At 48.4% G+C, this 26,385-nt stretch overlaps 1 protein-coding gene across 6 annotated transcripts in view; it reads left to right on the forward strand.

Annotated features, from left to right (window-relative positions):
* Nucleotides 1–20,217, forward strand: part of RALGPS1 (Ral GEF with PH domain and SH3 binding motif 1) — a 552,121-nt gene extending 531,904 nt beyond the window's left edge. For 5 of the 6 annotated variants that reach the window (XM_063935883.1, XM_063935884.1, XM_063935880.1 and 2 more), the window contains 6 exons: nucleotides 1,008–1,064; nucleotides 2,191–2,296; nucleotides 10,963–11,055; nucleotides 12,786–12,891; nucleotides 14,177–14,289; nucleotides 17,151–20,217. In XM_063935883.1, the coding sequence (XP_063791953.1) occupies nucleotides 1,008–1,064; nucleotides 2,191–2,296; nucleotides 10,963–11,055; nucleotides 12,786–12,891; nucleotides 14,177–14,289; nucleotides 17,151–17,180 (505 nt within the window). In that variant the 3' untranslated portion in view covers nucleotides 17,181–20,217. The remainder of the gene's footprint in view (nucleotides 1–1,007; nucleotides 1,065–2,190; nucleotides 2,297–10,962; nucleotides 11,056–12,785; nucleotides 12,892–14,176; nucleotides 14,290–17,150) is intronic. The other variant, XM_063935881.1, reaches the window with a different exon arrangement.
* Nucleotides 20,218–26,385: the final 6,168 nt, after the last annotated feature.

The raw sequence follows: 26,385 nt of genomic DNA on the forward strand, positions 1-26,385 counted from the left end.
TACCTCTGCACACATTCCTCAGGGTGTACCAGTGTTATATTACTGTCTCTGTCTGTCCTGTCACTAATAGTGATGTGTGGCGTACAGCCGGAGTACCTCCGCACACATTCCTCAGGATGTACCAGTGTTATATTACTGGCTGGTTGTCCTGTCACTAATAGTGATGTGTGGCGTACAGCCGGAGTATCTCCGCACACATTCCTCAGGGTGTACCAGTGTTATATTACTGGCTGTCCTGTCACTAATAGTGATGTGTGGCGTACAGCCGGAGTATCTCCGCACACATTCCTCAGGGTGTACCAGTGTTATATTACTGGCTGGTTGTCCTGTCACTAATAGTGATGTGTGGCGTACAGCCGGAGTACCTCTGCACACATTCCTCAGGGTGTACTAGTGTTATATTACTGTCTGTCCTGTCACTAATAGTGATGTGTGGCGTACAGCCGGAGTATCTCCGCACACATTCCTCAGGGTGTACCAGTGTTATATTACTGGCTGTCCTGTCACTAATAGTGATGTGTGGCGTACAGCCGGAGTATCTCCGCACCCATTCCTCAGGGTGTACCAGTGTTATATTACTGTCTGTCCTGTCACTAATAGTGATGTGTGTTGTACAGCCGGAGTACCTCTGCACACATTCCTCAGGGTGTACCAGTGTTATATTACGGTCTGTCCTGTCACTAATAGTGATGTGTGGCGTACAGCCGGAGTATCTCCGCACACATTCCTAGTGAACAGATAGATTGCACAGCACACAGGTATCTGTTCAGTCAGCCAGGTGGCGGCCTCTGCGGTGCGTACACCAATGTGTAAGGTCAGTGGGCGTTCAGTATTGCGCTGGGATGACATCTTACTCTGTACTCACTGTTACACACTGTCTTTATCGCCAGGTAGCTCCAATACACACACCGGCCGGATCATGTATAATTAATGATATCTTCAACTTGTGCTAAAGAGTTCCGGTGCTGACCCTGTAGCGCCCATGTGTATTGTGTTTTATCTTCCAGCTCCACGCGTTCCGAGCGATCCAGTGCCTGGATACATACCGGTGTGGCCGGGGGGCGGTGAGTACAGACCCACACTCAGGAATAGAAATCTAATGCAGCACCAGTGTCATTAAAGGATACAGCAGTCTACAATGTACACAGGAGGGGGGGGACGGAGGCTAGCCTGCCCTGTACGCAGGAGGGGAGGGACGGAGGCTATCCTGCCCTGTACGCAGGAGGGGAGGGACGGAGGCTAGCCTGCCTTGTACGCAGGAGGGGGGGGACGGAGGCTAGCCTGCCCGGTACGCAGGAGGGGGGGACGGAGGCTAGCCTGCCCTGTACGCAGGAGGGGGGGGACGGAGGCTAGCCTGCCCTGTACGCAGGAGGGGGGGACGGAGGCTAGCCTGCCCTGTACGCAGGAGGGGGGGGACGGAGGCTAGCCTGCCCTGTACGCAGGAGGGGGGGACGGAGGCTAGCCTGCCCTGTACGCAGGAGGGGGGGGACGGAGGCTAGCCTGCCCTTTACGCAGGAGGGGGGGACGGAGGCTAGCCTGCCCTGTACGCAGGAGGGGGGGGACGGAGGCTAGCCTGCCCTGTACGCAGGAGGGGGGGGACGGAGGCTAGCCTACCCTGTACGCAGGAGGGGGGGACGGAGGCTAGCCTGCCCTGTACGCAGGAGGGGGGGACGGAGGCTAGCCTGCCCTGTACGCAGGAGGGGGGGAGGGCGGAGGCTAGCCTGCCCTGTACGCAGGAGGGGGGGACGGAGGCTAGCCTGCCCTGTACGCAGGAGGGAGGATAGAGGCTAGCCTGCCCGGTACGCAGGAGGGAGGATAGAGGCTAGCTTGCCCGGTACGCAGGAGGGAGGATAGAGGCTAGCTTGCCCGGTACGCAGGAGGGAGGATAGAGGCTAGCCTGCCCGGTACGCAGGAGGGAGGATAGAGGATAGCCTGCCCGGTACGCAGGAGGGAGGATAGAGGCTAGCCTGCAATGTACGCAGGAGGGAGGATAGAGGCTAGCCTTCCCTGTGTGACACACATATTTATATACTGCCAGAAGGCTGCGGTGACCATGTCCATTAAATACAGATGAGAAAGAGATAGAAGTCTCTGTCCTAAAGATAGGGCTCCATTATGGCATTCACAGCTCATTCAGCAATGTTCAGCGCTGACACTTTCTACAGATTCTCTTATCATTGATTTGCGCAGGCCTTCGGGTGCGAGCAGCTGCATTCTGGGAAACTCGTCTGGAGTTATCGCCATGGAAGGTCCACTTCGAAGAAAGACATTACTCAAAGAAGGGAAGAAGCCCACGGTAAGATCACAAAGACAGCCTGGTGCATACAGATGTGTTACTACAGTACAGCCACAAGGGGGCGAACCAGTTCCATTGTAAACCCCAGCCTGATGCATACAGATGTGTCACTACAGTACAGCCACAAGGGGGCGAACCAGGTCCATTATACAGCCCAGCCTAATGCATACAGATGTGTCACTACAGTACAGCCACAAGGGGGCGAACCAGGTCCATTATACAGCCCAGCCTGATGCATACAGATGTGTCACTACAGTACAGCCACAAGGGGGCGAACCAGGTCCATTATACAGCCCAGCCTGATGCATACAGATGTGTCACTACTGTAAAGCCACAAGGGGGCGCTCCAGCTATAATGTGAAGCACAGGCTGATGCATACAGATGTGTCACTACAGTACAGCCACAAGGGGGCGCTCCAGCTATAATGTGAAGCACAGGCTGATGCATTGACACATAGCTGGGGTCACATATGCTGCCACTTTCTGGAAACACATTACACAGCACCAAGTTTGTTTCCCAAATGTAATCTGCAGCATCTGTGGTTTTTGTGGATCAGGGGGCTCTGATAGATGAGGGGCCGCATGTGATGTGTGATACATGTTACCAGTTCTACATTATTTATTTATTATCAGTTTATTATATAGCGCAGCAAATTCCGTTGCGCTTTACAATTGGAAATAACAATGATATAACAAACTGGGTGATAACAAACAGTCATAGAGGTAGAAGGGCCCTGCTCGCAAGCTTACAATCTATAGGGAAATAGGCATGGATACACAAGGACAGGTGCTATCTATTGCAGAGTCGTCTACCAGATTGCAGAGGTTCTTGGTGGGCTGTATGATATGGTCATACAGCAATGATGAACTGGGTTCGAGAGGAAGGGAAAGTGAAGAATGAGAAGACGTGAGGATATGTGTGGACTGTACAGGGTGGATGCAATTTGATAGGAAGGTTTATGAAAGTTATGTGAGCGGTTCTGGAATGTGACAAGCTGCCTAAAGAGGTGAGTTTTCAGGGAGCGCTTGAAGGTTTGGAGAGAGAGAGTTATTGTGCGTGGGAGGGCATTCCACAGAGTGGGTGAAGCCCGGATAAAGTCCTGTAATTTTGAGTGGGAACAAGTAATGAGTGTGGATGAGAGACGTAGATCTTGTGCAGAGCGGAGAGGTCGGGTAGGGAGATATTATGAGATGAGTGAGGAGATGTATGTTGGTGCAGTTTGGTTAATGGCCTTGTGTGTCAGTAAAAGTATTTTATATTGAATACGGTAGAATACCGGTAACCAATGGAGGGACTGACAGAGTGAATCTGCAGACGATGAACGTCTGGCAAGGAAGATTAGCCTCGCAGCTGCATTCAAAATGGATTGTAGTGGTGAGAGCCTATGTTTGGGAAGACCGGTCAGGAGACTATTACAATAATCAATGCGGGAGATAATAAGAGCGGGGATTAGAGTGTTTGCTGTGTCTTGTGTAAGATAAGGGCGTATTTTGGATATGTTTCTTAGATGTATGTAACATGATCTTGAGACAGATTGAATGTGGGTAACAAAGGACAGTTCAGAGTCAGGGGTGACACCTAGGCAGCGAGCTTGTGGGGTAGGGTGGATTGCCGAATTCTCACTAGTGATAGAAATATCAGGTTGGTACCTATTGGCCGGTGGAAATATCATTTCTCTTAAGTCCTAGAGGATGCTGGGGTCCACATTAGTACCATGGGGTATAGACGGTTCCACCAGGAGCCATTGGCACTTTAAGAGTTTGAGAGTGTGGGCTGGCTCCTCCCTCTATGCCCCTCCTACCAGACTCAGTTTAGAAAATATGCCCGGAGGAACCGGTCACAGCTAGGGGAGCTCTACAGAGCTTTCCTGGTAAAGTTTTAAATAGAGTTTATTTTTTTACAGGAGGTTGCTGGCAACAGCCTCCCTACAGCGTGGGTCTAAGGTGGGGAGCAGTGTCCGCCCTGCGGGGTCTGAGCTACTGCCTCCGCTGACTGAACACTGAGCTCCAGAGGGGTCTGATCAGTCTCCGCCACGGGGACCGCTCGCCACAGCAGCATGCCGCCGCCCCCTTACAGAGCTGAAGAGAGTGGTGAGTTAGTCACCGACCCCCCTAGCAAGCGGGGGGCCGGTGTGAAGATGGCGGCAATGGGGATGGAGCGCGGTATTAACCGCGCTCCTGGACGGTACCAGAGGCACATAGTGCGGCGCTGTGAGGGGTGCCCTGGGCCAGCACTTACCCCACACACTGGTCAGCAAGCCTGTCGGGCCCCAGGGATCTCAGCCAGCAAAACTCCTCAGGCCAGTTTAAACATCAGAAGAGCGGGTAGACAGCGCCATTAAGGTGCAGTCAGCGCTGATAAGGGGTCTCCCTTTGCTAAAAGCGCTGTGTGGGTAGGCTCCAATCTGTCTCTCTCTTGTCATTCTTGAGGGGGAAACTCTGTCTGCCCAGGATACTGTGTCATATGCTGCAGAGGATTTATCCTCCCAGGATGATCCCATTCCATGTAATCAGGATAGCACTGGTTTAGCACACATACCAGCAAGTGGTTTTCCTTTATCAAAACTTGGATTTCTCAGATTTCTGACAGGGTTGCTAGTACTGAATCTGCAACCCAGGTATTACAGAGCTCTATGGCAGTATGGCCTGTGTCTGGTACCTCAGGTCACCCTGCTATATCCCCCCACAAACGTGCGCTTGTGCAGGTCACACAAGTCGACACGGATACTGATTCTGACACCACAGATGGGGATGGGGATGTGTTGCGGAGGTCCGCATCTCTTGCAAACGGGGTGCAATTGTTGATAGAGACTATCAGGGATGTGTTAAACGTTAATGATACCACACCTGAGCATGTTGAGGAGGCTTTTTTCACAGAAAATAAAAAAGCCTCGCTAACCTTCCCTGCATCAAAGGAATTGAATGCTATATTTGAAAAAGCATGGGAAAACCCTGAGAAAAAATTCCAAATCCCAAAAAGGGTTCTGGTAGCTTTTCCTTTCCCTGACGAAGACAGGAAAAAATGGGAAAACCCTCCGATTGTTGACGCATCTGTGTCCAGACTCTCAAAGAAGGTGGTTTTGCCTGTTCCAGGATCTACCGCCTTAAAGGAGCCAGCAGATAGGAAGATTGATAACACACTTAAATCCATGTACACGGCTTCAGGGGCCATATTACGTCGCACTATTGCTACTGCATGGATTGCAAAGGCAATAGTGAAGTGGTCAGGCACCTTACTTGAGGATTTGGATACGATGGATAGGGATGACGTTGCTTTATATTTACGCAACATTCAGGATTCTGCAGGTTTTATGGTAGAATCCATGAAAGACCTGGGTTCCATGGCTGCTGGTATTTCTTCCATGTCTGTTTCAGTTCGTCGGGGACTGTGGCTCCGCCAGTGGTCGGCTGACGCGGAATCCAGAAGAAGTGTGGAGTCGCTACCCTATACAGGTCAGGCTCTCTTCGGGGTAGCCCTGGATGTGTGGATTTCCACCGCTACAGCGGGTAAGTCTCCGTTTCTTTCCTCAGCAGCACCTGCTTCAAAGAAACCATTCTCCTCAGCTGCACCGCAGTCCTTTCGGCCTAACAAGCCTAGAAAGGCCAGGACTTCCAATACCTTCTTTAGAGGAGGTCGGGTTAAGTCCAAGAAACCTGCCGCAGCAGGTTCCCAGGAACAAAAGCCTGCCTCAGGTACCCCAAAGTCCTCCGCATGATGGTGGCATGCACGTCCCGGTAGTGGGCCAGTGGGAGCGAGACTCAGACATTTCAGTCACGTCTGGGTATCGTCCGGCCTGGATCCCTGGGTGATAGATATTGTGTCCCAGGGATACAGGCTGGAATTTCAAAATCTCCCTCCGCACCGCTTTTTCAAGTCAGGCTTACCAACTCTATTGGAGGACAGCACGGTACTACAAGACGCTGTCCGAAAGCTGGTGGAGGCACAGGTCATTGTGCCAGTGCCACCTCACATGCTGACCAAAGGTTACTATTTGAACCATTTCGTGGTACCGAAACTGGATGGTTCGGTCAGGCCCATTCTGAACCTAAAATCATTGAACCCCTTTCTACAGGAGTTCAAGTCCAAGATGGAGTCTCTCAGTGATAATCAGGTCTGGAAGAAGGGGAATTCCTAGTGTCACTGGATATCAAGGCTGCGTACCTTCACATTCCGATCTGGCTGCTGCATCAGGCTTATCTCCGTTTTGCATTACTGGGCTGTCATTTCCAGTTCCAGTCCCTGCCATTCGGACTCTCCATAGCATCAAGGGTTTTTACCAAGGTGATGGCGGAAATGATGATACTGCTCCGCAAACAGGGTGTGAACATCATTCCATATCTGGACGATCTCCTGATAAATGCGTCGTCCAAGGAGAAGCTACTGCAGTCCATTGTTCTCACAACACGACTGCTCCAGAGTCACGGTTGGATTCTGAACCTTCCAAAGTCACATATGGAACCAGCCCAGAGGTTGTCTTTTCTGGGAATGATCCTGGATACGGAAGTGCAGCGGGTGTTTCTTCTGCAGAAAAAGGCGTTGGTGATACAAGCTATGGTCCGGGATATCCTGAAGCCACCCCGGGTGTCAGTTCATCAATGCATCCGCCTATTGGGAAAGATGGTGGCCTCTTATGAGGCTCTCCAGTACGGGAGGTTCCATGCTTGGCCCTTCCAACTGGATCTCCTGGACAAGTGGTCGGGATCTCACCTCCACATGAACCAGCGAATTCGTCTGTCACCAAAGGCAAGGATTTCACTCCTCTGGTGGCTTCAGCTGCCTCACCTCCTGGAAAGCCGCCGGTTCGGGAGTCTGGACTGGGTCCTGCTAACAACGGATGCGAGCCTCAGGGGCTGGGGAGCGGTCTCTCAAGGAGTAACCTTCCAGGGAAGCCGACCTGCCTATCAACATTCTGGAACGAAGAGCCGTATACAACGGTCTTCTTCAGGCGGCCCCTATTCTAAGAAATCGGGCCATTCAAGTGCAGTCGGACAACGTAACAACAGTGGCTTACATAAACCGACAGGGTGGAACGAAGAGCAGAGCGGCAATGTCAGAGGTGTCAAGAATACTCCTCTGGACAGAAAAGCACGCGTTGGCGCTGTCAGCCATCTTCATTCCGGGAGTAGACAACTGGGAAGCAGACTTCCTCAGCAGACACGATCTCCATCCAGGAGAGTGGGGACTCTATCCGGAGGTGTTCAAGGACATAACGGATCTTTGGGGCTTACCCCAAATAGACATGATGGCCTCTCGTCTCAACAAGAAGCTTCGGCGTTATTGTTCGAGGTCGAGGGACCCACAGGCAGTGGCAGTGGACGCCCTGGTGTCTCCGTGGGTGTTCCAGTCAATGTACGCGTTTCCTCCACTCCCACTCATCCCAAGAATCCTAAAGCTCGTAAGGAGAACAAGGGTTCAAGCGATCCTCATTGCCCCGGACTGGCCAAGAAGGGCTTGGTACGCGGACCTTCTGAATCTACTGCAAGAAGATTCGAGGCCTCTTCCTCTTCGGGAGGACCTGCTACAGCAAGGGCCGTTCACTTATCAAGACTTACCGCGACTACGTTTGACGGCATGGAAGTTGAGCGCCTGATTCTGGCTCGGAAGGGCATTCCGAAGACGGTTATTCCTACCCTCATACAGGCTAGAAAAGGGGTAACGTCTAAACATTACCATCGTATTTGTAAGAAATATGTCTCTTGGTGTGAGTCCAAGAGCTTTCCTGCGGTGGAGTTTCAACTGGGACGTTTCCTCCTCTTCCTGCAAGCAGGAGTGGATATGGGCCTGCGATTGGGGTCCGTGAAGGTCCAGATTTCGGCCCTATCCATTTTCTTTCAGAAACAATTGGCTGCCCTTCCTGAGGTTCAGACCTTTTTGAAGGGTGTTCTGCATATCCAACCTCCTTTTGTACCGCCTACGGCGCCCTGGGACCTTAACGTGGTGTTGCAGTTCCTCCTGTCGGATTGGTTTGAGCCTCTACAGGAGGTGGAGGTCAAATTTCTCACATGGCAGGTGTTCACTTTGTTGGCCTTAGCTTCTGCTAGGCGGGTGTCCGAGCTGGGGGCTTTATCCTGTAAAAGCCCTTACTTGATCTTCCACGAAGATAGAGCTGAGCTCCGGACACGTCAGCAGTTTCTTCCGAAGGTTGTGTCGGCATTTCATATCAACCAACCTATTGTGGTGCCAGTGGCTACTGACTCCTCTATTACATCAAAGTCCTTGGATGTCGTAAGGGCTCTGAAAATATATGTGAAAAGAACCTCTCGTGACAGGAAGTCGGACTCTTTGTTTGTCCTGTATGATCCCAAGAAGATTGGGTGTCCTGCTTCTAAGCAGACGATTTCTCGCTGGATCAGGTTCACTATCCAGCACGCTTATTCTACGGCAGGACTGCCGTGTCCAAAATCTGTCAAGGCCCACTCTCCTCGTAAGGTGGGGTCTTCCTGGGCAGCTGCCCGGGGTGTCTCGGCATTACATCTTTGCCGAGCTGCAACTTGGTCTGGGTCGAACACGTTTGCAAAGTTTTACAAGTTCGATACTTTGGCCTCTGATGATCTGAAGTTCAGTCAATCAGTTCTGCAGGAGCCTCCGTGCTCTTCCTCCCGTTCTGGGAGCTTTGGTACATCCCCATGGTACTAATGTGGACCCCAGCATCCTCTAGGACGTAAGAGAAAATAGGATTTTGGTTACCTACCGGTAAATCCTTTTCTCGTAGTCCGTAGAGGATGCTGGGCGCCCGCCCACCGCTTTGTTTTCCTGCACATGTTTTTTGGTTTAGTACAACTTCGTTTTAGTTGAGTACTGCAGTGTTACTTGGTAAGTAATGTTTCAGCCATTTCTGAGTTTTCAAGCTAGTATGTGTGAGCTGGTGTGAATCTCACCACTCTCTGTGTTAAGTCCTTCTCTCGAAGTATGTTGTCTCCTCTAGACTGAGTCTGGTAGGAGGGGCATAGAGGGAGGAGCTAGCCCACACTCTAAAACTCTTAAAGTGCCAATGGCTCCTGGTGGACCAGTCTATGGCCCTCATTCCGAGTTGATCGCTAGCTGCTTTCGGTCGCAGCGCGGCGATTAGGTGAAAAAGCGGCATTTCTGCGCATGCGTACAGGCCACAGTACGCACGCGCGAAGTACTTTCACACAAAACTATGCAGTTTTACACAAGGGCGAGCGACGCTTTTCTGTCGCTCTGCTGATCGGTGAGTGATTGACAGGAAGTGGGTGTTTCTGGGTGGTAACTGACCATTTTCCGGGAGTGTGCTAAAAAACGCAGGCGTGTCAGGTAAAACCGCAGGCGTGCCTGGGGAAACGGGGGAGTGGCTGGCCGAACGCAGGGCGTGTTTGTGACATCAAAGCAGGAACTAAACAGACTGAAGTGATCGCAAGATAGGAGTAGGTCTGGAGCTGCTCAGAAACTGCATGAAGATTTTTACGAGCAGTTCTGCTAACCTTTCGCTAAGCTAAGATACACTCAGTAGCGGATCTTGCCACGGGCAAGCAGGACTTTTGCCCGGGGCGCCACCTCCCGGATGGTGCAGGGCGCCATCCGGAGGGCGCCGCACCAGGGCAAGTTTCGCTGCTGCGGTGCCATCCCGCTGCCGCTGTGAAGGGAAACTAGACGCTACGCTACCCACAGAAACCAGATGCTGCACAGTGACCATCTTGCTGGTTGATATCGGTTGCAGAATCTTGAGGGAGATGTATTAAAGTTTGGAGAGAGATAAAGTACCAACCAATCAGCTTCTAACTATCATGTTATGGGGCCTTGTGCATCACCGCTTGCTACATGGACCCTACAAAGCCTGATCTCATAGGTATCACTGCTGAATGACTGGCCACAGCTGCCTATACCCAACATAATGTCACGTACGGGATTAGCCAAGTCCATCACCGCTTTGTGCCGGAAACTTCTGATGATAATTCAGCTCAGTGTTTTTGGAACCCATGATGAAAACTCAAATACACAGACTCATTACAGTGTCACAGATTGCGACCACTCTCAGGGACATCCGCACATGAAACACGCCAGCATTGTGTATATTGAAACGCGCCAGCACTGGTTATATGGAAACGTGGTTACACTTCCTGCTGGTGTCCTCCTGGGTTATAATGACATTGTTTTGCCCTCTGATACTCGTGTAAGAAATATGAACTCGTAACCCCTGAGGATAACACTAGACGCGAACAATGGTTACTATGACAACGTAGTCACTCGCTGGCTTACAGTCTAAGGGGGAGATGTACAGTACTAAGCAGTGATAAGAGTGGAGAAGTTGCCCATGGCAACCAATCAGCTGCTCTGCGTAATTTTATAGTATGCAAAATATAAATGTTACTTCAATGCTGATTGGTTGCCATGGGCAACTTCTCCACTGGCTCATTTCTCCACTGGTTTCACTGCTTAATACATGTCCCCCTTAATTTCCTACCACACAAACAAATAGGGTTATTAATTTAATTTATTACCCTGCTAGTATGTCTAAAGACTGTGGGAGGAAGCCAGAGCACCCACCGCAACACATGGAAAACATACAAACTCCACACATGGATGGAGTCTAACTCATAATCCCAGACCTGTAATGCAACAGTGCATCCACATATATAACATCAGTGTCACTATAGGAATGACTATGCTCACTGTATATGTTCTCTCCTCACCTATATATCTGCAGCTCTCCTCCTGGACACGGTATTGGGTGACACTTGCGGGGTCAACACTTCTATACTTTGGGGCCAAATCTCTAAGAGGCAACGAAAGGAAAAATGTGAGTATGACACCAGGCACGGGGCCTGACAGTAAATTCCTCTCTCTGTTGTGCAGAGAGAGTTAGATTTGGGTGGGGGGTGTTCAAACTGAAATCTAAATTAGTGATAAAAAATAAAGCAGCCAGTATTTACCCTGCACAGAAACACTATAACCCACCCAAATCTACCTCTCTCTGCACATGTTACAACCTCCCCCCCCCCCCTTGCACTGCACATGGTTTTGCCCAACTGCTAACAAATTTGCTGCTGCGATCAACTCTGAGTTTGGCCCTATGCTCACTCTCCCGGGCTCATAGTGGGGGGAGATGTACTAAGCCTGAAAAGTGATAAATATCACAGTGATAAAGTACCAGCCAATCGGCTCCTAACTGCCATGTTACAGGCTGTGTTTGAAAAATGACAGTTAGGAGCCGATTGGCTGGTGCTTTATCACAGTGATATTTATCACTTTTCAGGCTTAGTACATCTGGCCCAGTAGGAGATGGGTTAGAGACACAAGAAGAAGCTAGTCCGGGGGAGAGCATAGTGTATACTGACCGCCTGACGCAGCTTGTGAGTGTGCTGTATTGTGTATTACTAGCGGAACAGATGCTCAGAATAACCCACTTTGCTATATGTACACAGTGCACAGGATTCCATATAATCGGCCGATAAAAAGCCATTGTACGGTCTGGTGGCAGGTGTCCATATTGTCCTCGTCACGCTGAGAGCTACACGTTTGTGTTCTATGTATTTATAGTATACATGGGGGGAATTCAAATGTTTGAGAAGTCTGTTGGGTGTCTGTCTATTAGATAGGAAAAAACAGACTCCCAACTGATTTTTCAAACCATTGAATCTTCCCCATTATGTCTTATTTACGTATGACCATACAAAATATCCGTATGGTCCACCAATCTGCTGGGATTGCGGTTACGGTGCATCGCACGCTGGGAAGGTGTAACCTATGGATACGTCCAGCCAGGCAGAACGGAGCAGTCAGCACTATGTAGAAGAAGTACATTCAAACAGTTTACATTACAGCACAGATACCGCTAAGCTTAGGAACACTCATTGGAGGGAAGTGACTTCCCTAAACCCCTGATAGCGTGTGCAGTCCTGGCGGGGTAGGGTTATCCTGTTTACTTTCCATCACATAAGCGAGTCTCCCTCTCTCTGCCATTCTATATAAGCTAACACTCCCCATATGCTATGCATTAGCATTATCCTTTATTGATATGGCGCCACAAGGCGTCCGCAGCGCCGTACACCGCACATAAACAGAGACAGTGTGACCACACAACAAGACAGAGTGTGACTTACAGTACAGAGCATTGCAGGCACGGTTTATACTCATTGCCCCATCAGAGGTTATAGTACCCAAATGTATGGTGCCATCACTGGCAGTGAGGGAAGAGGGCCCTGCTCGTCTGCCAAACCCACCCTATCTCTAGCACTCCCCTTCCCTGCAGACTCGCCCCCTGCACAGCCCGGGCACAACCAGCACTGCATCACGTAGCATCTCCATGCTTCGGGAGGTGGGCATATGAGGTGCTCTGTTAGCACCCCCACCATCTGTAGGTGCTAGATACACTCTAGTGCAGTGTCTCGCAAACAGCATTAACATAACATGAGGATTATATCTGTGAAGTAACACACTATGCTAAACGGGGACTTGACTGTAAGTGCACAGAATACGCTTTATATTTCCAGGTAATAATATAACTGCGTCTTTTATCATTTATTCCAGTACAAGTCTACACCCAGTAAGAAAATCTCCATATTGGGCTGGATGGTGGTTTTGCCGGACGACCCAGAGCAGCCAAATATTTTCCAGCTCAACAACCCTGATAAAGGTAAGTAACCATTATGGCCCTCTGTATCGGCCTATTCAACCAGTGGCTGTTTAGTGGTATCCGACCTATGCAACCAGTGGCTGTTTAGTGGTATCCCGACCTATGCAACCAGTGGCTGTTTAGTGGTATCCCGACCTATGCAACCAGTGGCTGTTTAGTGGTATCCCGACCTATGCAACCAGTGGCTGTTTAGTGGTATCCGACCTATGCAACCAGTGGCTGTTTAGTGGTATCCGACCTATGCAACCAGTGGCTGTTTAGTGGTATCCGACCTATGCAACCGGCGGCTGTTTAATGGTATCCGACCTATGCAACAGGCGGCTGTTTAATGGTATCCGACCTTTACAACCAGTGGCTGTTTGGTGGTATCCGACCTATACAACCGGCGACTGTTTGGTGGTGTCCGACCTATACAACAGGCGGCTGTTTAGTGGTATCCGACCTATACAACAGGCGGCTGTTTGGTGGTATCCAACCTATACAACAGGCGGCTGTTTGGTGGTATCCGACCTATACAACCGTAGGCTGTTTGGTGGTATGCGACCTATACAACCGTAGGCTGTTTGGTGGTATCCGACCTATACAACCGTAGGCTGTTTGGTGGTATCCGACCTATACAACCGTAGGCTGTTTGATGGTATCCGACCTATACAACAGGCGGCTGTTTGTGTTTTGTGGATTATTTATACCAAAATTAAATAACTATATACCGCCAGGGTGGGAACCAGACTCCTGGTGTCCGAGACAATGTCCACTCCCCCACACCCCTCGAATCACATCTTCCGAGGACTGCAAGTGTGGCTATGATATCATAGCTCCTACCACTCTTCACATAGTAGGTCCATGTATGGGTGCCATGGGGGCATCAGTAATGCCCTAGGCTCCCCAATAGCTGCACAGACCCTGTGTGCTGGGCTCTCGGAGTAAGTGTGACACCACGTCAGCCAGACCACGGTCACAGCAGCAGCAATACGGATGTATACAGATGTAGGAGGACACAGGGAAAGTGACACAGAGCAGTGATGGGTCTGGGAAGGGTAAACATGGTTGTGCCAACCAAGTGTGTGGCATGGGCACATTGGCAAGCGAGGTAAGAAGACAGAAGAGATAATTGGGCACAGCTGGGTAAGGGCAGAGTCGGTGGTACACGCAGCCACTCTTACATTATGCCTGTATTGGAAAAGGGAACATAAACCTGCTCCATGGCCTAGCCCGGTTCTGCAATGGTGGCCATTTGGATCCTATCACTAGTGGCGTACCAGTGACACGTATTCTTCTTCTTCAGGAAATGTTTACAAGTTCCAGTCGGGCTCCCGGTTCCACGCCATTCTGTGGCACAAACACCTGGACGATGCGTGTAAGAGCAGCAGGCCGCCGGTGAGTGAGACGGAGCAGCGGGTAAGGCGGATCGTTCTACGTCCATTCCTCATATAACTGAATGTCAGGGCCGGCGCACGTAATGCAAAACAGGGGTGACGGGTCAGCGTGAGCCGCTGCTAGTAATGTGGGGGAAGAGGTTTCTCCTGCGCCCGCCAGGCTGATTGTTATAGTAATGGCGGACATTGTAGCCTCTCCCTCTGATAGAACTGGCGCTGGCAGAGACACGGGATGGAAAGTGGTACCTATACCTGCACTTGTTTAGTAGCTCTTTCCTGCCACACACGTTATATTATAACAGAGGCGGGCGACCTGCGGCATGGCACCCCAAATACAGCCCCATATTCTGTTTGGGGTCACATATGTAATGCATTCTTACGCTGTTATTGGAACCTCCTCTTTTGGGGTCCTGGTACATTGATCCTTGGGGTCACAGATGAAGACATTGTCCTGCTGCTAATTACACTGCAATTAAAGCTGATTATTGTCTTTATATTAAATAAAAAACAACGTAATCCGTTCTGGCGATAATTATTTGTTGCCTATTGCATCTTTCTGTAGTAGGATCCAATGGGGTGCAAGGTAAAAAAAAAACAACTTGCACCCGATTTTGGATTGGCTTGCGTGCTCCCGATACCCGCAATACCCCCATCCAAAAAAAAAAAAAAATGGTTGCAGGGTTCTCAGCACTGAAACTCTATGGCACGAATTAATACAAGAAAAGGGTACAGGACAGTCAGGAAGAAAACCAAGAAGGGATAGAGGAGAGATGTACGAAACCTTCTAAAGCAGACAAGTGGAGAAGTTGCCCATAGCAACGAGCTTCTAGCTATCATTTTTTATAATGTGCCTGATCAATGATCGCTAGAAGCCACTTCCCCCACATACTGCTAGAGAGGAGGGCGAGTGACTGGCGGCGTTTCCCTTCACAGAGGCTGGACGAGGCGGGCGCCAGCGAGGTCTGAGGAACGCCAGTAAGGACACTTGGCAATGTCTGAGTGCCATGGCTGTGGGTACTTGTGCCTGGAGGATTGTGAAACAGCAAATAGTACAAAGCAGCGAGAAGGACTGGATGTCGGTGGCTGGGTTATGTATAGGAGAGACGACAGGTTCCATAGTACATGGCTAGTATACCCAGTGCTGTAACTAAGCATTGTGGTGCCCCCATCCCCTTAATAACCCCCACACACACACACACACACACAGAAGGAGGTCATGAATGATGATGTGAATATTACTGACAGTATCATTTATATTAAATAACGTTGTGTAACATCTGACACATGACACGGGCAGTCAGCGAGACACAGCAGTGTATTGTGTCCTGTCTCCGATAGAACTCGGAGCGCACGCGGGACGCTTCCTGCTGGCAGTTATTTAGGAAAGAGGGAGAGCAGTGCTGAGACTGTAAGGTGCCTTTTCCCTAGCCCCCTCCATGGCACGCAGTCCCTAGCCCCCTCCATGGCGCGCAGTCCCGAGCCCCCTCCGTGGCGCGCAGTCCCTAGCCCCCTCCTAGGCGCGCAGTCCCTAGCCCCCTCCTAGGCGCGCAGTCCCTAGCCCCCTCCTAGGCGCGCAGTCCCTAGCCCCCTCCTAGGCGCGCAGTCCCTAGCCACCTCCGTGGCGCGCAGTCCCTAGCCACCTCCGTGGCGCGCAGTCCCTAGCCCCCTCCGTGGCGCGCAGTCCCTAGCCCCCTCCTAGGCGCGCAGTCCCTAGCCCCCTCCTAGGCGCGCAGTCCCTAGCCACCTCCTAGGCGCGCAGTCCCTAGCCACCTCCGTGTTGCACGCAGTCCCTAGCCACCTCCGTGGCGCGCAGTCCCTAGCCACCTCCGTGGCGCGCAGTCCCTAGCCACCTCCGTGGCGCGCAGTCCCTAGCCACCTCCGTGGCGCGCAGTCCCTAGCCACCTCCGTGGCGCGCAGTCCCTAGCCACCTCCGTGGCGCGCAGTCCCTAGCCCCTTCCGTGGCGCGCAGTCATGGCCGCAGTCCCCAGCCGCCTCAGGCTACACGGCCTGCAGTCCCCAGCCACCTCGTGCTACACGGCCCGCAGTCCCCAGCCGCCTCGTGCTACATGCCATCAGCCCTATACATGGGATTAAGGATGGTGGTATACAGGCGCCTAAACCATACTGCATGATTAAAGTAAGAGAAACTGTTGCCCTGCCGCTTCTAGCGCAACACACCCACTTGCACCCAGTGGCAGTACTGCCCGCAGCCACTTGCAGAGGAGAGCGGCCCAGCACTATCAAAGTCACCTTCCTGTGGCCCCTGATCTCTCAAGAGCAGAGCAAGAGTCCAGGAGGCATGAGTGCCAAGGCTGGGCTCTCACCCAAATTCTGCCCAATATGGCTCAGCCATGGCCGCACTGATACTTCCCAGACTTATCCAAAGCAGAACGTAGAGTCATAAAACAACAGCACATCCGCTACAATCTGCAGTAATTACTTCCTGATCTGTACAATCATCTAGTCCTCACCAATGTGTATATAATTACTGAAGCTGTATCTGTAGAGTATGTATTACACCCAGCACCCTGAACGCTGTATAGACATCACAGCCACGCACAACTGCTTGCACTCTGCAACCGAGAGAGAGAGCGCCTCCCTACCAGAATATACCCGCAAAGGGTCATTATACGACATTCGTTTTACACAATTAATCACAGGTCACCATTAACTGCCCCTCACACAACTGTGTCACCGAGAATCAGGGTAAATTGTCACACCCCTAATCCACCCCAGACAAACAAGGTCTATGACAAAAGTGACAGTCCCTGTAACGCTGGACTGGCCGGTTTAGCGCAGTTATAAGTACACCCAGTATCTGCATAACATGAGACATCCAAGAGACCTCCTACAGGAAACGTGACATCTTGTCTTTTATTGCAGGCACCTACTAATCTCATGTCCTTTGAATGAGACTGCCAGACTGTTTTCACGGTTTAAAGTGCCAAATCCACGCGGCCACCGCACAACTGAGGACGCGGCCGTCAGACGTGACACAACAACACTAGCACTTTTATACTTGATCCGGAACGAACTCTGAAGGGAAACTTAAACCCACTCCGAACCAGGAGGGAGTGCTGCATCCGCTAGGACGGAAGACTGGCCCCTGGGAGCCACGGAGAGACATCACGGAACGGTCCACCTTACTTGTTTTTTTTTGTCCGCCTACCGGTTTTATAACACTGATTTTTAACCTGTCGAGCTGCTTCGTGTGCCAGGAAAAATCTATATTAACCCATGTTGGGTTGTAAATGTTTTCTGAAGGGACTAAAGTATTCAGTGTTACTTATTATGATGTCAGATAAGAACGTCGCAAGCACGTTTTATAACCTGATTTACTGAGCATCGTGCCGTCTCATACTTTTGTAAAGAAGTAAAACAAAACGACGACAATTTTATAGACATCGTCCGATCAGTTCCCTGAACATGTATTTTGGCACAAACAAAAACACCCCAAAAACATTTGTTGATGGTACAAACTTTTCTATTTTTTTCAGATTTGAAATGGGAAAAATCTTTTTGAAAATTACGTTTCTGCAGCCTAACGATTATTTAACTTTATTTTAATTTACTATATTAGTATAAACAAGAGTAGGGACGGATTGTACCCACTGGACGTAACAGTGCTTATTATTACCGTATGTGTTTAACTTATGATGATACAGTTGGCTCTCTAACCGCCCAATAAATTCTTACCGCCAATATAGCGAATATCATTTAAAAGAAGGGAGGTAAAGAGGTCATTGTTCTTTGTTTAGATGTCAGATTACAGCTACAGTGAATAATAAAATGTAGGCATGTACGTGTTATATAAGGGAAAGTCCACCGACTGATTAGTGTTTTTGGTTTTAGTAGAATTTTATTTTAGCGCTATAATTTGAGTCCCCGTTTATGGTAATTGTCCGGTGGCGATATCCGGCTTATATTTGGCGAGTCGTGTTACCAGTCTGCGGAAGCTGCTGTGTATTTGTTTCAGCGTTATCTCTGCTTCCATATATCTGTAACCTGCCGCGTGGGAAAATGTCGCAGATACTGGAATCCTTCGGATCGGATCACTGTACAGGAGAAATGGCGATAACACTGTACTTCTGGCTCCCAACTAAGGACCAGACGTCCCTACTTGTATAGGAAAAAGCAAAAAAATATAAATGGCCATTAATATAGGTATGTGAGTTAGGAATGTATGTATTAATGCAGATTATTCCCAGGATCACCCGTATCTGCACATAGCATAAGCCCACACCACTCCCAATGGAACAATTTATCCCGCATCCTAATGGTCTCATTTCCCACCACAACGAGCCCAAACCTTGCCGAAGTCAGACAATGCAAAACCAGCCCTGGGCAGTATTTAAAATGAATTCCCTTCAAATCCAGCAGAGGCGAAACCGCTGGAACCACCATGTCTTTCAAAAGCGCCGCCTAGAAAATTTACCCCAAAGTCTCCCCCATTTACTACGAGATGATGGCCATCTTTACCACCAGCTTTGCTGACCTGCGCAGTCCACGATAATGGGCGAAACGCGATACAAGAGGTGAGCAGAGTTTCGCAGTCATTAGGATGACAATGCAGCACAGGAAACATTAGGCGGCTAGCGCTCAGTCAAGATCCTAAATACTGTGTCTACGCGACCCCTGATGAAATCACTCGTGCACCCTGGAGTGCGGATACACTTATCACAGCTGTGTATACACACAGCGCACACGTAGTCTCCGTGTTTGGCACATGCACTAACATCACAACCTGCATGAAAACATGCAACGTTGCCAGGGTTACGCATTACTATATCTACAGTAAGAAGGTCTACAGTCATTAGGTCAACACCATATGGTCGACACAGAAAATTTTTAAACCTTAAAAGTGTGTGTTTGGGGGAGGGGGGTTCATCTCATTAAGCATTGATCACTGGTGTGCAGGAATCCCATGCACACATGCAGCCCCCCCCCCCCCCCCTCCAAACACACACACCCCCCTACCCCTCTACAGGTCACCTGACTGCAGGAATGCCACACACACACGTGCCACAATATCTGACTCCCACCCCAAGTGGTACCCCCCTTCACACCCCTCTCCCCAGCTCTGCTCCTCTCCATGATCACCGACTGATAAATGTATGATACCAGGATTTCACTCTTAACATGAATTCGACAAAGCGTGACACTAGTTTACACTAGACCCTTCCCAAATACTGTGCGCTCCCCAGCACCCCCCCCCCCCTGCCGTTACACCCCCATGGTGCAGACCCACCAGCAGTACGGCTCCTCTAACAATGGCAGAATTATGACAGTCTATTCCCTACGTCGTGTGTTTGAGGTTTCAAATGTCTTATTAATAATCGGAACCACTTTGGCTCCCTCGTCATGTTCTGTACAAAGGTTTCCTCTTCCTGCAAATGGTAAATCAACTCGTCTGGTTACATATCAGCTAAAAATACATTTCCAAAAATAATAAATGTATAAAAAAAATATACGGTTTCTGATCTGGCGGTTTGTGCCAAAATCCATGACGCAGCTTAACCCATTAGTGACCAGAAGCCAGCAGGGTGACCGCCGTCATCAGATTAGGCGACGGCATCCTACGTGGCAGACATTCGTGGCTTATCTGTGTCACCGTTATGGCAAAATGTGGGCAGTTGGCGCAGCCTGACCACTGCGTGGTATTGTTTCCTAGCACAGTGACGTGTCCTGACCCTGGTCACATGCAACACGCTAACCCATCATCTGACCCCTGGTTCCTTTGCTGTACGTCCTGTTCTTGGTCATGCTACACGTTACTGTAATGCCGGGCTTGTCACAGCGCCACGATGGCGGTCTCACCGCCTGCAGCCTTTATGTGGTATACACAGGGCGGCCGGGTACAGAGAATAAACCGACCTCCATTTCCTGTGAACATTCCCTCACTTTCTGAGACTCAACTTGTTAAGTTACTAATAAAATTTTACTGGACAAATCCATGACTGACGTGTCTTACTTAGAGATTGAGTTAAATGGAAAAAGCTTTATAAAGTCCCTGCTTAATATTGCTATATGAATAAAGTGTGTGTGTGTGTGTGTGTGTGTGTGTGTGTGTGTGTGAATCTCCCGCAAATATTTCATGACATATAGACCCCGTAGAGTGGATGATGTCTCACATATAATTCCTTCTTGCCTTGATAACCCCCATATTTTCCCCCCATCTTGCGAAAGGTCTAGATATTACATTAATCAACCACTTACCTGACAAGTAAAATAATACAAAATTTTTGTGTTTTTAAGTCAATAATATATTCTTAAAAGTACATTTAAATATTTTAGTGGGGAAAATGGGACGCTGCATAATGCTATGTCAGGGGTGGACTGGGAATCCAGCGTGGTAGGTGAGGGAAATTGTTAGTAGGTGGGGTCAACTCAACAGAACGCAAGTAAGTAGCGCTACATAGCAGCAATCACCAACATCCGCCATATTATAGTGATACCTCCCTCCCTCCACAGTTACAGGTATCCCTGAAATAGCAAAAGCACAGAATAATCAGTGTTGCCTGGTGTCAGATATAGAAAAGCAGAGTGACTGATAATGAACACTGTATTCATATATAACACAGCATAAGTCATCTACACACAGAGCACAAACTCTGTTCATCAGACGTCACTCACCACAGCAGCAACATTGTATCAACCCCACGAGCTGGGATCTGTAACCCAAGCAGTCATTTAGGATGTGACCAGGAGGATCTCCGGCAACATGATTAGGGGAATGACCTATAGTGGACCCTGTTATGTTATACATTGTAGGGTGGGGAAAAACCGGCTTAGTCATGTACACAGTGCCACTCTACGCAGCATGAGCTAAAGATTGTGGACAGCTAATATTGCTCATTGGTTGAGCACATAATAATACCTGTCAGCAGCAGGTGGCATATTAGAGGCATGTAGAGGGGCCTGATGGCATATAAAAGACATGTGGGTGGGGTCTGATGGCATATAATGGACATGTAGAGGGGTCTGATGGCATATAAAAGACATGTGGGGGGGTCTGATGGCATATAAGGGAAATGTGGAGGGCCTGATGGCATGTAAGGGACATATGGTGGGGGTTTTACTGGTAGGGTTTTGGGGTTGACCGCACAGATCTCAAATATACCCAGATCGTGTTGAAAATTATAGCGGATACACTTTATGCTCCAAATTCCGACCCTTGCAGGTAGCTGAGTGCTCATCTGCTGGGCAGGTAGGTGGAGCTCCCTGAGAGTAAAATGAAAATTTACAAGAAATATCCGAAGAAAGGCAATGGACTCTCCTATGGTGGGGCACTCAAAAGTGTAAACAAAATGTTCCCATATTTAATCGGACAAAAGGTAAAACTTAATTTTTATTATAAAAAACTATCACTAAAAGGCGAAAAATTGACACACTACACACACATAAGACAACATGGTTAAAAAGGTACAGGCTTGTATATTCTCCTATGGGCCTCAGCCCAAGTCACAGGTGTATAGGACAATATTGTCAGACAGACAGACAAGGCCTTGCGGCGTATTTCGTGTTTCTGCTAACACATTGAATACGGGGTGAGAGACCCTTACTCACGCCAGCCAATAGAAATGCAGATAGTACCAGGGTATCTGTGGTGTATCTTCTTCGTTTCTGCTTTTGGCTGATGACACTAAGATCAGCGCAGCCAATGAGAGAACTACGGACACTCCACAACTCTGGAGTTGAAGGAAGAGGAAAAGTACCTGGTGAAGAATTGAGTCTGGGATAATTGTATATTACTATTAATGCTTGTGAAAAATTGTATATCTCCTACAAAATTATATATCTCCTATAAAATATACATGGATAAAAAAAATCCCAAACAGTAACTCTGAAGCCCATGTGACATTTGGTTAGGCAGAAAACAATTGTTGCAATTGCTACAACACTGATGATTGTCTCCTATTTACACCAATGTGGAAATTAAATGAGCACGGCTAGAGACAATGACCTGAGTCACTAACTTCAGAAGACAAGTGCACAAATTGCTTTGGACATATGTTTCACTAACCACTGTCACCTGTTATTACCAGGGTCTCTCTATCCTCAATGCTATTTGTGGCCTATGTAATTAGTCTCACATACAGCCAATTATGTATGCCTGTGACTGGAGCAGCGTCTTAAACGTATCAAGTAAATGCCAGCAGCAAACAGCCTTTGGCAATAGCAGCTTTAGGACATATAGTAATCATAAACGCTGGTATTATATGACCTGTACCGTGGGCAACCCACCATGCGCAAACAGCGGGATGCCCATAGGGTTCCCTCCTAACGTACGTTTCGCCGGGATGGCTTGCTCACGGGGGGAACAGCTCACACTGATGTCCTCCATGAAGTGCTTCTTATAGCGCTAGCTCCGCCCTTTGCAGGGCGTTACCTTACTGAGGATGTGTCCAATGACATTATCTTAGTGGCCTCATGAATATACATGAGGTTTCCAATGATCGTACCTGTATCGCATCACACCATCATTGAAAAATCAGGGTGTGCGAGGAGGAGGGTAGCATCAGTCAGTTCACATTATCTACTCAGTATTTCTAAATATCAAATACATTCTTAGCTAGGTAGAGCGAGAGAATTCAATGAACTGTGTATTACTTGTAGAATCCATTGCTCAAATCTATATTTAGAACACTGTGGACACTCTACAGCTAAAATACATATGAGAATCATGTTGTTCTGCGGAATTGCATTTAATAAAAATAACAGAGTGACACCGATTTTATACATTTATTAGTGTGAGAGTGCAACTTGCAAGATAAAACTATATGACGGTAAGACCCAATTCATAGTTTGAAGTATAGTATGAGTCTGTGAGACACATGTACCAATATAAGTGAACAAAGGGTTAAAGAAATAGATGAATAGATTCTCAATGACAGGCGAACACATCTATGTCGGGTTACTACGTGGTTGGAGGTTTTTTGGGGTTTTTTTGCAAATTAATTTTATTGAAAATTTCAAAAAGATAATCATCAAATAGTAACATCAGAGATACAGCGACAAAAAGTTCTCAAAGCCATGTACAGTAAAGGGACCCATAAAGGGAATACAGCATTTCCACTAACATATCGTATCTCAAAGAATATTACAGAATTACAACTGCTTAAATCAAAAAGGAAGAAATGGAAGAAGGAAAGGAAAGACTGAGAACAAGAACAAAAAAAGAGGCAGAGCGATAAGGAGTAAAGTTACTCCCAGGATAGAGGAGGAAAAGAAAAGATATAGCAAGAAAAAAGATTTGGGGGGGTGGGGAGAGTTCTCTCCTTCCAACTCAGGACGTATCTTCAGGGGACTACTTGAAATTAATAGAAAATGAGGTATCTCTTAAAGAGAAGATTTATAATGGGTTGTCTCTTTATATTCCAGCCATGGGCTCCAAGTAGCAGTAAAGGATGTGTTTCTCACTTCTAGTATCGAAATGAGGTCCTCCATTGCCATATAATGATCTACGCGGGCGTTCCACTCTTTCATATTAGGAATCACTGTAGATTTCCAGTGTACTGGGATGACTGCCTTAGAGGCACTCAGAATATGGAGAAGTAGCGATTTCTTGAGTTGATATCTGGGTGTACACGGAAGATTTAATAGCCAAAAACTAGGACAAGAGGGTAAATCCTCGCCAAGAATAATGCTAGCTGTCTCCACCACTTTGTGCCAATATGGTTGAAGAGAGCATTCCCACCATATATGTAGGGGGGTGCCCACCGCTATCCCACATCTCCAACATGTGTTGGGTACTCCGGGGTAGATTTTCACAAGGAGATTTGGGCATCTATACCACCTTGTAAGTACTTTGTAGTGAGTCTCCAAAACCAACACATTGTTAGTCAATGAGAAAGTATTATTATAGATATCTTCCCAATCGTCTGCGGTTACTAAACCCGCAAGATCTAATTCCCAATCCTTGACATATTTAGGTTGGGAGGAAAATCTGTGGTCTATTATCCATTTATAAAACGTAGAGAGAGTGTGTCTGGGGTATGTGTGGGAGAGACACAGCTGCTCAAACAAAGTCACGGCTCGTTTACCTTTCCCAGGAGAGCAGAAAGTCCTTAGGTAATGTTTAATTTGGAAATATCTCCATATTTCTTTATTTGGTAGATTCCATTTAGTTTGTAATACGGGATAGGATATTATGCCAGACGTGTCCATCAGCTGGTCTGCTCTCAGGATACCTCTTTCTCGCCACAGACAGAACGACAAGGAGTGGCATCCTGGGGGAAACTCAGGATTCCCAAACAGTGGTGAGAGTGGAGAAGGGGGCGCTGAAACATGAGGGAGGGAGCGTAAGAGGCGCCAACACGTAAACATGGGGCCAGCTAGCGGGTGCAACACCTGGGGGACTTTGGAGAGCCAAGGGGAGTCCGAGGTAAGAGAGGGGAGAGAGGCCAGTTCAATGTCTACCCATTGTTTCCAGTGGAGTTCACGATTCTACTCCATTACTCTCGTAAGGAGTACTGCTTGATAGTAGGAGAAAAAGTGGGGAAGTTGGAGACCTCCCTGGTGTTTTCGTCTAAAGAGAATCTCGTGCTTAAATCAGGGTTTTCGTTCCGCCCAAATGTAGTCTCTAATCTTTTGTAGTAAGGTAAACCATGACCGGGGAATAGCGACGGGTAAAGTTTGTAGCAGGTAAAGGATTCTGGGTAAGATATTCATTTTGATGACTCCTATTCTACCTATCCATTAAATTTTCTTCCCACCCCATTTGGAGAGGTCAGATTGGAGTTTGGATAAGAGTGGGGGAAAATTCGATTGGTAAATCTGGGAAAGATCCCTATGGAGGATCACCCCTAAATATTTTAATTGTGTTGGATGCCATGCGAAGGGCGAAATGGATTGTAGAAATTGGAGACTCGTCTGATCCAATGTTAAATTCAAAGCTGTGGACTTATTTAAATTAATTTTGAAATTGGAGAGAGTGCCAAAACGGTAAAATTCTTTAAGGAGATTGGGTATAGAGGTCAGAGGATTAGATATCACTGTGAGGAGATCGTCAGGAAACAAGGCAAGCTTATAGTCTGTCTTTCCCACCTGCAACCCTGTGATGTTAATGTTCCGACGAATGGCCCTCGCCAGGGTCTCCATGCATAGTACAAGACAGCTCCCCGTTAATACGGACACGAGCCGCGGGCCTAGAATACAGGGCCCGAATCCTCTGGAAGCCCACTCGGCCCAAACCCAAGTGTTCCAATACCCCCCAACAAAAAATCCCAGTCAACTCTATCGAACGCTTTTTCCGCGTCTGTTAAGAGGAGAATGGAAGGAGATTTGCAAGTTGAGGTGTAATAAATTAAGTCCAGATCCTTCGTGGTGTTCTCTCTGGCCTCTCGGCCCGGGACAAAACCCACTTGGTCTGAGTCTACCCGTTTTGGAAGAAAGAGTTTTAGGCGATACGCCATTAATTTGGCGAAGAGCTTCGAGTCTACATTTAAGAGGGAAATGGGCCTATAACTGGAGCATTGGGCCGGATCCTTACCCTCCTTAGGGATCACCGTAATATGTGCGAGCATAGACTGGGGAGAGAAGGGGGACTGGTCCGGAACCTGATTAAAGGCTCTAAGCATCAATGGCAACAAAACATCTCCAAATGTCTTATAATATGCTAAAGAGAAACTGTCGGGGCCTGGACTCCTGCCATTAGGGGTAGTTTTAATAGCTTCTTCAAGCTCTGAAAGAGTGTAAGGGGTCTTGAGTGATTTGATTTCCTCTGGTGTAAGTGTGGGGAAATTAATTTCACGCAAGAACTCTGCTATAGAGGCCTTTCGGGAGAGGTCAGGTTCGGCTTCAGTAGAACCTCTTAGATTATATAACTGGGTATAATAATGTCGGAAGGCTGCCGCTCTCTCTGTCGTGGTATTCTGTGTTATTTGTTATTCCAGTATGCGATTTAACTTTAGATATAAAAGATGCTGCCCGTTGTTTATTCCCCCATAGAAAATAACGACTACGGCATTTTCTCGCCTCCAATTTCAGTCTATAAGACATAAGTGAGCACAGGCGTGCGCAGCTAATTATATTAGGGGGTGCACCGCTGAAGGGGTGTGTCTAGCACTGTTTTACATTCTCTCAGCAAAATCACATGGCTTAATCTAATTTCTCTCTA

The sequence above is a fragment of the Pseudophryne corroboree genome, chromosome 8 (genome assembly GCF_028390025.1).
Source record: "Pseudophryne corroboree isolate aPseCor3 chromosome 8, aPseCor3.hap2, whole genome shotgun sequence".
Taxonomy (NCBI): domain Eukaryota; kingdom Metazoa; phylum Chordata; class Amphibia; order Anura; family Myobatrachidae; genus Pseudophryne; species Pseudophryne corroboree.